This window comes from Crinia signifera, chromosome 6, assembly GCF_055691185.1.
Source record: "Crinia signifera chromosome 6, ASM5569118v1, whole genome shotgun sequence".
NCBI classification, from domain to species: Eukaryota; Metazoa; Chordata; class Amphibia; order Anura; family Myobatrachidae; genus Crinia; species Crinia signifera.
In genome coordinates this window covers 37,064,623-37,075,956 of record NC_139222.1, presented here as the reverse complement: position 1 = coordinate 37,075,956, position 11,334 = coordinate 37,064,623, and the positions used below count along the sequence as shown (strand labels likewise).

The 11,334-nt window shown below is 56.2% G+C and overlaps 1 protein-coding gene across 1 annotated transcript in view; it reads right to left on the bottom strand.

Annotated features, from left to right (window-relative positions):
• The window catches only part of OSBP (oxysterol binding protein), a 26,155-nt gene extending 21,242 nt beyond the window's left edge, over positions 1-4,913 (bottom strand). The window contains exon 1 of the mRNA XM_083146006.1: positions 4,429-4,913. Coding sequence (XP_083002132.1) covers positions 4,429-4,898 — 470 coding nt within the window. The 5' untranslated portion in view covers positions 4,899-4,913. The remainder of the gene's footprint in view (positions 1-4,428) is intronic.
• Between the last annotated feature and the right edge of the window lie 6,421 nt (positions 4,914-11,334).

Genomic DNA, 11,334 nt, shown 5'->3' with positions numbered 1-11,334 from the left:
TCTTCAGTGTTGTTTGATAGTTTGTTTATATACCCACCATAAGGGCCATATGCACCAAGCTTCAAGAAGTGATAAACAACCAGCCAATCAGCTCCTATCTGTCATTTTTGAAACCCAGACGGTAACCTGGCAGAAGCTGATTGGCTGGTGGTTAATCACTCTCCATTGTATCGCTTTTTGAAGCTTTATACATCCTGCCCTTAATATGTAGAGCAGAAAGTGTTACCGGGTATCCGGATGGACGACGGTGCCTAGGCCAACAGGTCTACACTATGGGGTAAATTTACTAAGATGGGATGTTGTCCATAACAACCAATCAGATTATATGTATTATCTTCTAGAAGATGCTAAATAAATAAGAAGTGTAATCTGATTGGCTGCTATGGGCAACAGGTGAAAAGGTTGACTTGAGCTTTTGAAGATTTTTTTTAAAACTTTTCCATCCATGTAGACTTCGATTGGGAATGTTGACAGTGTGCCCCTGGCCCGAAGCATATAATGACGCAGTGAGCCATGCGAGGGGACCAGAGATCAATTTACCTCTATGCAACCTAGGCACCTTTTTGGAGACAGGTGCTAGAGGTGCTCCTTCACCTCGAGTGCCTGACAGGGGAGCACAGTACACCCAGCGCTACCCAGGAGTGCGGATTGCACTGCGCTGTGTCAAGGCTGCAGCCCAGGGCAACAAACATGTCACTCCCACTGGGCAACAAGCATGTAGGTAAGTAGCACTTATGTGGCATAATAAGTAATAGGCACCCCGGCTCTGGAGGAGACACTAATTGAGGTCCACATGCTCAGGTGTACACACTGACAGCAAAAAATAAAAGGGGGAAAAACCAATATCAACCTTGTGCATATGTGCAATGTGTCAACCTTGTGCATATAGACCTTTGTTGTCAACCTAGTTTAGCACACTCATGTTAACAGTGGTTGCCATAAAACCACAGCGGCACCAAAGTATCAGCGTTTTCACGGCACGCCTAGGCCAGAAGTTCCCCATTTGGACATTCAGCAAAAATGACACTTATCATACTGCGCTTCTGTTTGACCACCAGTGCTGGCGTTGTCTATCACACAGACCAGAAATCATCTGAATGGCTACTAGACCAGCAACCTGTAGCCACCAACTCATGGCAGCCCCGCAAGGGGGATATAGCAATGAACAACTGACTTAGAACATTTGTACGGTGGTCCCCGAACAGTACAATGCACTAATAACACCAGCATAACACTTTCCACTACGCATAGACCCCACTAGTGACAGCAAGCCTTTCACAGTGACAGCAGGGATCACTGATCACAGCACCTACCTAGTCATCACACGCCATATTATGTAGGCACAGATTGCTCAGGGCATGTACCAAGGTGGGCAAAAGTGATAAGGATGACAGGGGGAAAGACCAGGGGGGTTACACTGACAGGGAAGGCAGGGGGGTGACACTGACAGGGAGGGTGACAGTGACAGGGAGGGCAGGGGGGGTGACAGTGACAGGGAGGGCAGGGGGGGTGACACTGACAGGGAGGGTGACAGTGACAGGGAGGGCAGGGGGGGTGACAGTGACAGGGAGGGCAGGGGGGGTGACACTGACAGGGAAGGCAGGGGGTGACACTGACAGGGAAGGCAGGGGGGTGACACTGACAGGGAAGGCAGGGGGGTGACACTGACAGGGAAGGCAGGGGGGTGACACTGACAGGGAGGGTGACAGTGACAGGGAGGGCAGGGGGGGGTGACACTGACAGGGAGGGCAGGGGGGTGACACTGACAAGGAGGGTGATAGTGACAGGGAGGGCAGGGGGGGTGACACTGACAGGGAGGGCAGGGGGGGTGACACTGACAGGGAAGGCAGGGGGGTGACACTGACAGGGAGGGTGACAGTGACAGGGAGGGCAGGGGGGGTGACAGTGACAGGGAGGGCAGGGGGGGTGACACTGACAGGGAGGGTGACAGTGACAGGGAGGGCAGGGGGGGTGACAGTGACAGGGAGGGCAGGGGGGGTGACACTGACAGGGAAGGCAGGGGGTGACACTGACAGGGAAGGCAGGGGGGTGACACTGACAGGGAAGGCAGGGGGGTGACACTGACAGGGAAGGCAGGGGGGTGACACTGACAGGGAGGGTGACAGTGACAGGGAGGGCAGGGGGGGTGACACTGACAGGGAGGGCAGGGGGGTGACACTGACAAGGAGGGTGATAGTGACAGGGAGGGTGACACTGACAGGGAGGGCAGGGGGGGTTACACTGACAGGGAAGGCAGGGGGGGGGGTGACACTGACAGGGAAGGCAGGGGGGGTGACACTGACAGGGAAGGCAGGGGGGTGACACTGACAGGGAGGGTGACAGTGACAGGGAGGGTGACAGTGACAGGGAGGGCAGGGGGGGTGACACTGACAGGGAGGGTGACAGTGACAGGGAGGGCAGGGGGGGTGACAGTGACAGGGAGGGCAGGGGGGGTGACACTGACAGGGAAGGCAGGGGGTGACACTGACAGGGAAGGCAGGGGGGTGACACTGACAGGGAAGGCAGGGGGGTGACACTGACAGGGAAGGCAGGGGGGTGACACTGACAGGGAGGGTGACAGTGACAGGGAGGGCAGGGGGGGTGACACTGACAGGGAGGGCAGGGGGGTGACACTGACAAGGAGGGTGATAGTGACAGGGAGGGCAGGGGGGGTGACACTGACAGGGAGGGCAGGGGGGGTGACACTGACAGGGAAGGCAGGGGGGTGACACTGACAGGGAGGGTGACAGTGACAGGGAGGGCAGGGGGAGGGTGACAGTGACAGGGAGGGCAGGGGGGGGGTGACAGTGACAGGGAGGGCAGGGGGGGTGACACTGACAGGGAGGGCAGGGGGGGGTGACACTGACAGGGAGGGCAGGGGGGGGGTGACACTGACAGGGAGGGCAGGGGGGGTGACACTGACAGGGAGGGCAGGGGGGGGTGACACTGACAGGGAGGGCAGGGGGGGGTGACACTGACAGGGAGGGCAGGGGGGGGGGTGACACTGACAGGGAGGGCAGGGGGGGGGGGTGACACTGACAGGGAGGGCAGGGGGGGGGGTGACACTGACAGGGAGGGCAGGGGGGGGGGGTGACACTGACAGGGAGGGCAGGGGGGGGGTGACACTGACAGGGAGGGCAGGGGGGGGGGTGACACTGACAGGGAGGGCAGGGGGGGTGACACTGACAGGGAGGGCAGGGGGGGTGACACTGACAGGGAGGGCAGGGGGGGTGACACTGACAGGGAAGGCAGGGGGGTGACACTGACAGGGAGGGTGACAGTGACAGGGAGGGCAGGGGGAGGGTGACAGTGACAGGGAGGGCAGGGGGGGGTGACAGTGACAGGGAGGGCAGGGGGGGTGACACTGACAGGGAGGGCAGGGGGGGGTGACACTGACAGGGAGGGCAGGGGGGGGTGACACTGACAGGGAGGGCAGGGGGGGGGTGACACTGACAGGGAGGGCAGGGGGGGGGGGTGACACTGACAGGGAGGGCAGGGGGGGGGTGACACTGACAGGGAGGGCAGGGGGGGGGTGACACTGACAGGGAGGGCAGGGGGGGGGTGACACTGACAGGGAGGGCAGGGGGGGGTGACACTGACAGGGAGGGCAGGGGGGGTGACACTGACAGGGAGGGCAGGGGGGGTGACACTGACAGGGAGGGCAGGGGGGGTGACACTGACAGGGAGGGCAGGGGGGGTGACACTGACAGGGAGGGCAGGGGGGGTGACACTGACAGGGAGGGCAGGGGGGGGTGACACTGACAGGGAGGGCAGGGGGGGGGGTGACACTGACAGGGAGGGCAGGGGGGGGGTGACACTGACAGGGAGGGCAGGGGGGGGGGTGACACTGACAGGGAGGGCAGGGGGGGGGGGTGACACTGACAGGGAGGGCAGGGGGGGGTGACACTGACAGGGAGGGCAGGGGGGGTGACACTGACAGGGAGGGCAGGGGGGGTGACACTGACAGGGAGGGCAGGGGGGGTGACACTGACAGGGAGGGCAGGGGGGGGTGACACTGACAGGGAGGGCAGGGGGGGTGACACTGACAGGGAGGGCAGGGGGGTGACACTGACAGGAGGGATGACACTGACAGGGAGGGTAGGGGGGTGACACTGACAGGGAGGGTAGGGGGGGTGACACTGACAGGGAGGGTAGGGGGGGTGACACTGACAGGGAGGGTAGGGGGGGTGACACTGACAGGGAGGGCAGGGGGTGACACTGACAGGGAGGGCAGGGGGTGACACTGACAGGGAGGGCAGGGGGGGGTGACACTGACAGGGAGGGCAGGGGGGGGTGACACTGACAGGGAGGGTGACACTGACAGGGAGGGCAGGGGGGGGGTGACACTGACAGGGAGGGCGACACTGACAGGGAGACCATGGGTGACAGGGCTATGCTGGGCACTGTGGGGAGGCAGCAGGACATTACCGGTAGTAGGAGAGCAGCCCATTGCTCAGCACGAACCAGCGCCTCTGGTAGCCTTTGATGTAGTTGGTCCACTTGAAGAGCCAGCCCTCCCGGGCAGAGCCGGACGCGGATCCCGACGAGCTGCTGGAGCCCTCCCGGGGCGGAGCGGGGCCGGTACCAGGTGGCGGCGGGGCCGGCGGCAGCGGAGGGACTGCTCCTGAACCGGGACTTGGACCGGCTGGGGGAGGGGGTGACAGGGACGGGGACACCGAACCGGAACCGGATCCTGGAGCGGGACCGGAAGCGGCGGGACCCGCGCGCACCTCCGCCATCAGGAGACACCGAGGCGGACGAGCCGGAACCGGGGCACCGGAACCAGAAGACACGTCATGGACGGATGGGTGTGCGTGCAGGGGGAGGAGACTAACCGATGCCCGGGAGGAAGTCAGGCGGGCGTAAGGGGAGGGCTGACGGGAAGCGGTAACCGCCATCTTTAAACCGGGCAGCCCGTCACCCTGTGCCTTTTTACCCGTTTGCCTGTTAGCGCCTGTGACGCATGGATACTGGTCTGGGAGACCCCCCTCCCCCCTAGCTTTAAAAATGGGGTCAGTGGTGGAGGTAGCCTGGCCAGGCCTGTGGAAGAGAAGTTTGTCAATACCGTTCACCGTGCAACCGTGCTTAAGAGAAACACACTGACTGAGCCTCATTGCCTTGTCTATTAAAACAAAATAAAAATAAATATACACTAGTTCTTGTCTATGGACCATTGTTTTGTTTGTGAGGGTGACTCCTATTGCTCTCTCTCCCTCTCTATATAAAATGTAGAACTATTTATGGTACTTGTTTCCTAGCACGGCGCCCACGATATTACGTTGTATGACATTGCATCGCATGCCATATGCCCGCATGCGATGCGATGCAATTTAAAATTGTATAAACCCCTATACGATTTTTAATTGTATAAGCACCCTAATGGGTGCTTACAATGTTAAATGCACCCCCACGCCACCCCCATAATCAACGCCAACCCTAAGCGTGGCAAGCGCAGCGAGCCCGCGAGGGGCGGCGGTACGCGTCCTCTGACCTTTTCATACCCCCACTATCCATGTCGCGTGTAGTCGATCTTATACAGTGTTGCGAGCGCAGTGAGCCACTAAGCCCGAAGCGTGGTGAGCGCAGCGAGGGGACGCGTATTACTTTACATTCCGCGTCCGCTCGCCACGCTTCGGGCTATATAAAAACAACTCCACGCCGACGTGGATAGTGGGGGTATGAAAAGGTCAGAGGACGTGTAACGCTGCGCTCGCCACGCTTCTTGAAAAGTTATAAAATGGAGAGTAATAATCCACCAAGCAATCCGTTGATTTTCTGGCACTTTATAACTCTACATTTTATCACTTTTCAAGGTTAGTACATCTGGCCCATAAGCTTAAAACACGTTTTTGTGGGTCCATGCACATCAGCCTGGGTCCAGCTTATGTCGGAAAGGGTCTACCCCAGGGTTGCCTACTTTCTGGATGCCCCCTGCCAGCTTCACTAGGAAGCGGGTATTCTGCCCTGCTATGAACCCTCCATTTGATTGTAGATTGGCTTGGCTGCAGCTACTATGAGTTAATATGATCATTGTTTGCATAGTTCAGGGTTGCCTACTGGGAGCAGCACTTTGAGGGGCGGGGCCTGATGTAGATGTCATCAAGCCCCCCCCCCAGTAGTGCAAATCCCACGATTTGCGTGTCCTCGGGGAGGGGTGGGGCTAAATGATGCGATTTGCATCTTTAGCCCGGCCCCCTCCCCCGGAAATCCGCAAATGGTGTTAATTTACTGCTGTGACCAGTGAGATTCGGGGGGTGCCGCTGGTATCCGGGAGGGTTGCCCACCTTTCCGGGGGGCCGGGTGGGGTACCCGATTTTCGTGAGGATAGGCAAGTCCAGTGGCGGTTTTTACCTATGGGCTGCAGCCCCCCTCAGGTAAAATCTGCCACTGTTCTCTGCCTAAGTGAAGCCAGATGCAGTCTGTGAGACTGCTCTGGCTTGACTGTGACTGGCAGTGACTTCCTATTGGAAGTCCGACCTGCCAGTCACTCAAGGCAGTCCCACTGGGAGGTGTTCCCTCCCTCTGGGATGACTCTCTATGCGCAGCTGCAGGGCAGCCCCAAAAGCAGGTTCTGTGCATGCGCAGTACCGCGGGCGATACTGCGCATGTGCCGTACCCGGGACCCTGAATATGCCGGGGGGGGGGGGGGGGGGGGCTGCTGCAAAAGCAGCCCATAGAGGCTGGGGCCAGCAACTGCACAGTATGTTAGATGCTGCTGCGCATGCGCTAGCCACGTGCCGGTGGCTTTGACCGGGATTTGCGGCGGCAGCAGGAGGGACCAGAAGCATACCTCCCAACTTTGCCAGTTCAGCAGGCGGGATGCTGCTGCTGCGCGCCGTAGGCGTGTCTAAATTTTCGGGGCGTGGCCTGATTTGGGGGTGTGGTCTATACTCGCGGCTCTCTCGTGAGGCCACGCCCCCATTTTGCCGCTATGGGGGCATGACCCAGAGGCTCTGTGAGCCTCTAGCCATGCCCCCAGCCCCCTGGCTGCAGGAATAGATGCTGTGCGCGTGTGCACAGTGTTTATTCCCCGCTGCTTAGCAGCTGACAGGGGGGACTCCCAACAGCCCCCCCACACCGCGGGACACTGCCGCCCGCGGGTGGGACAGCGGGACAGGCCCTGATAATCGGGACTGTCCCGCTAAAATCGGGACTGTTGGGAGGTATGCAGAAGCACTGTGGCGGCAGCAGGGGGGGGGGGGGGTTTGCATTGTGGCAGACCCCTCCTCCTGTAGGCAACCCTGGCATAGTTGTTTTGTTTTGTTTTACAGACTAGTCATGACCTCTATGCTCTGCGCTAAGTTTGTCTTCCTGTTACTTAGCCACGGAGTGATACACCTGTATGACCAGAACAACATACCTCCCAAGTGTCACGATTTCAGCGGGACAGTCCCGATTTTCGGGTCCTATCCCACTATCCCACCCGCGGCCGGCATTGTCCCGCTGCGGGGGGTGGCAGTTGGGAGCCCCCCAAGCTGATTGAATAGACGCTGTGCGCATGCGGCCGAAAATGGGGTTGCGGCTAATTTGCATAAGCCATGTCCTCATTTGCATAGGCCCCGCCCCCATGGGAGTGTCCCTATTCCAGCAGCCAAGAGGTTGGGAGGCATGGAACAAGCAGTTCTTCTAATATAGTTTAAAAAGAGACGTCGTTATTATCTCCAATATAGGTACACATGGAGGAGGATGAATGTGTGTGCTCACTGCTGAGGGGTTTATCGTATAAGATGTGAATTCTATTGAAGATGTGGTGTTGCTATGGAAAGCCTGATTCTATCTCATTTCTTCTAGAACAGCGGTTCCCAACCTTTTTTCTATCCCGTACCCCTTGATTATGCTTTTTATTTATGAGTAACCCACTCCCCTTAATTTGAAATACCCACAGTACTTATGAGTGGGGTGGAATATCCTTATATTAAGGAGTAGCGGAGGAGGAGTTTGTGATCAGGGATCGGGCCCTCTGTGGCTGGCTGCTGGCTGTGTACTGCCTCCGGGGCTCCCGCTAACACCTGTAGGATTAATGCCACTGCCCCCCCCCCCCCCCTCCATGGCCACCCGTGCAGACAAAATTGGAAGTGACGCAAAGCGTTTCACCTCCATGGCAACAGGAGACTTCTTCCTCTTCTTCCGCCATTAACAATATTATTTTCAAGTACCCCCAAATGGTCTGCAGTGTACCCCTAAGGGTACATGTACCCCAGGTTGGGAACTACTGTTCTAGAAGGTGCAAAATAAATTACTAGATTCTATGCGCAACATTCTATGTTCAACAGAACTCCCATCTTAGTAAATAAGCCCTGCTTACCACCCACACAGAATGTGTGCTTTATATGCTGGGTGCAGTCTCTGCTGCAATCTAACCTGTGTACAATGATTTACTAATAAGGAAAATCCATATCTGTACAACTGTACCAGTAGCAAGGACACATCTACACAGTACGGTGTGGTACAATGGTGCACATCTACACAGTACAGTGTGGTACAATGGTGCACATCTACACAGTACGGTGTGGTACAATGCTGCACATCCTGCACAGTATGTTGTGGTACAATGGTGCACATCTACACAGTACAGTGTGGTACAATGGTGCACATCTACATCATACATGCCGACTTTTGAGCTGCCCTCTCTGGGAGAGGGCAGCCAGTTCTGTTAGGCAGGGGGGCGGGGCCATATCCAGGAGTGGGGAAAAGAGGCGGTTTGGGGGCAGGTGAGGCACCACATCCGCTGTGTAGGATGTGCACCCATACCACCCAACTTCTGCAGTTGGGAGGTCGGGACTCTCGCACGGCGAAGCCACGCGCGCTCCCGAAAAGGGGGCGCTGCCGGAGGACGCGTCATCCCTTGAATAAGGGCCTCAGTTCCTGCTGGAGCCTGCTGAAAAATAACCCTGGTGGTAAGGTTAACTAGCTAGAGGAACATCATACCTCCCAAAATGACCCATTCCAGGAGGGACAAAATACTCTGCTCCTGGACTTCCTTGCCAGCTGCAGTTGCAGAGGTGGGACACCTGCCAGTTAGTCCAGACTGTGCTGTTTAGGGTGGCAGTTGGTAGGGCTCCCACTATCTAAATTTTGGACTGTGCTACAGCCCTGCAACTCTGCAACTGTCACTGGCATGGTTGTCCAGAAACAGAGCATCTTGTCCCTCCTGGAATGGGTCATGTTGGGAGGTATGGGAACATTGTATAAACCGTGTGTGGTATATGGTCCCGACAGTCGGGATCCAACCAGTCATTAGCCCGATGTCGGCATCCCGACTGGCCGGACTCAGACAGCATGGCGAGCACAACAAAGCCCCTTGCGGGCTCGCGCTCGGCACGCTACGGGCACGGTGGCTCACGTTCTATTCTCCCTTTATGGGGTCGTGGACCCCCACGAGGGAGAATAGCCGGAGGCCGCCGGGACCCCGAGTGTCGGGGTTTTGACTGTCCGGATCCCGACTGCCGGGAAACTGTCCAGCACCCGTATAAACCTCCATGCTTGGATTATGGTGCCAGATGGTTCTGCATCGCATACAGAGGCTATTTACTAACATTTACTGCGGACATTGCGACCCTGCGGTACGGACAGTGGGCCGGTCACTCCTGGTGTAACGGTTTTCTTTTTTGAACCAGAGGTGCACGTTCTCTTATCATTGGGCCGATTCAGGCCGGCTCGTATAGCAGCGAATTTGGCCGCTGTCAAATTAAGGGGGTATGCGCATAGGTGCTAATGCACATGTGCAAACCCCTGCAGCGGGCACCTTTGGCGATATTTTAAATTGACAGGGCGCTCGATGCCTGAGTTTTCTTGACATCTCCGATTCCCAGAGCCAAACGGTCCTTTTGGTGGTAACGGTCTTCATGTTTCCTAACACCGCAAGGCTCAAGGACACCTCTTCCTCTCAAAACTTCTTCGGTAATGGATTCTTCAGCTTTCCCCAGACGGCGTAGGGCGGGATATAAAGATTTACACCAAAAATCCCACTAAAACCTGCAACATATACACTGTCATAGGCTCCAACTGTACCGATTTAGCCAATACAGTACTTTTTTTTTTAACAGTCTGTACCGGCTAAAAACCACTGTACCAATTGTACCAGGTCGGATTCACAAACTGTGGAATCAATAATTACCAATAATCACTGATTATCCTATTAGAACGTTGTTACATACTTGCCTACTTTTGAAAACTAGTTTCAGGGAGATTATAGTTGGTAATAGAATTTTGCACAGCTGTCAAGCTCCACCCAAAGGGCGTGTCTATTTCCATATATGGAGAGATTGTGAAAAGAGATTGTGAACATGGGACCTAGAAGCGTGGGTGTGTACTGCTACATAAGAGAAGAATCATTTAAAATGACTTATATCCAAATGTAGATGAGCCCCAAAGCAGTTACTAAGAGCTACAATACTTGGTAAAGTGCTGGGAAATGGTGCTGATGATTCAATGTAAATATATATATATATATATATATATATATATATATATATATATATATATATATATATATATATATATATATATATATATATATATATATATATATATATATATATATATATATCTCATTCCTTTTTTCCCCCCAAAAATGCAGTGTAATGTGGGCTAGCTGACATAAGGGAGATTACTAGACTAATTAAGGAGAGAGGGAGATTGCTGTTATTTCAGGGAGTCTCCTGCAGAATGCAAGGCAACTATGCGTTGTTGTTTGACACCACATCTGCCAGTATAACAGTGATCAAAGATGCAAATCTGCACTCAAAACACAGCAACAAATTAGGCACTGGGTTTCTGTGTAAAGCTTAGGACAAGTCGCCCCCGACTATCCCCTGAGCTTCCCCGGCTGCTCCCCGGGGGAGCTTGATTAGATTGGCACTTGATGTGCCATTTTTTACATGTGATAAATCGTCTCGATTTATCACATGTAAAAAACCCGGGGAGCAGGGGGGGGGGGTCTACAGAGGTGGGAGCAGGGGGGCTGGGGACGCTGCGGGGGACACGTCTGTGTCCCCCGCTACTAGGGACGCTGCGGGAGACAGCGTTGAGGTGGTAGAGGGAGCAGGGGGGGCTGGGGACGCTGCGGGGGACATGTCTGTGTCCCCCGCTACTAGGGACGCTGCGGCGGACAGCGTTGAGGCGGTAGAGGGAGCAGGGGGGGCTGGGGACGCTGCGGGGGACATGTCTGTGTCCCCCGCTACTAGGGACGCTGCGGCGGACAGCGTTGAGGCGGTAGAGGGAGCAGGGGGGGCTGGGGACGCTGCGGGGGACACAGGCGGCATAGAGCCGGGCAGGGGGAGCCGGCCGGGAGCTGTCAGTAATGAATAAAAAAAAAAGCCCATACAATGAATG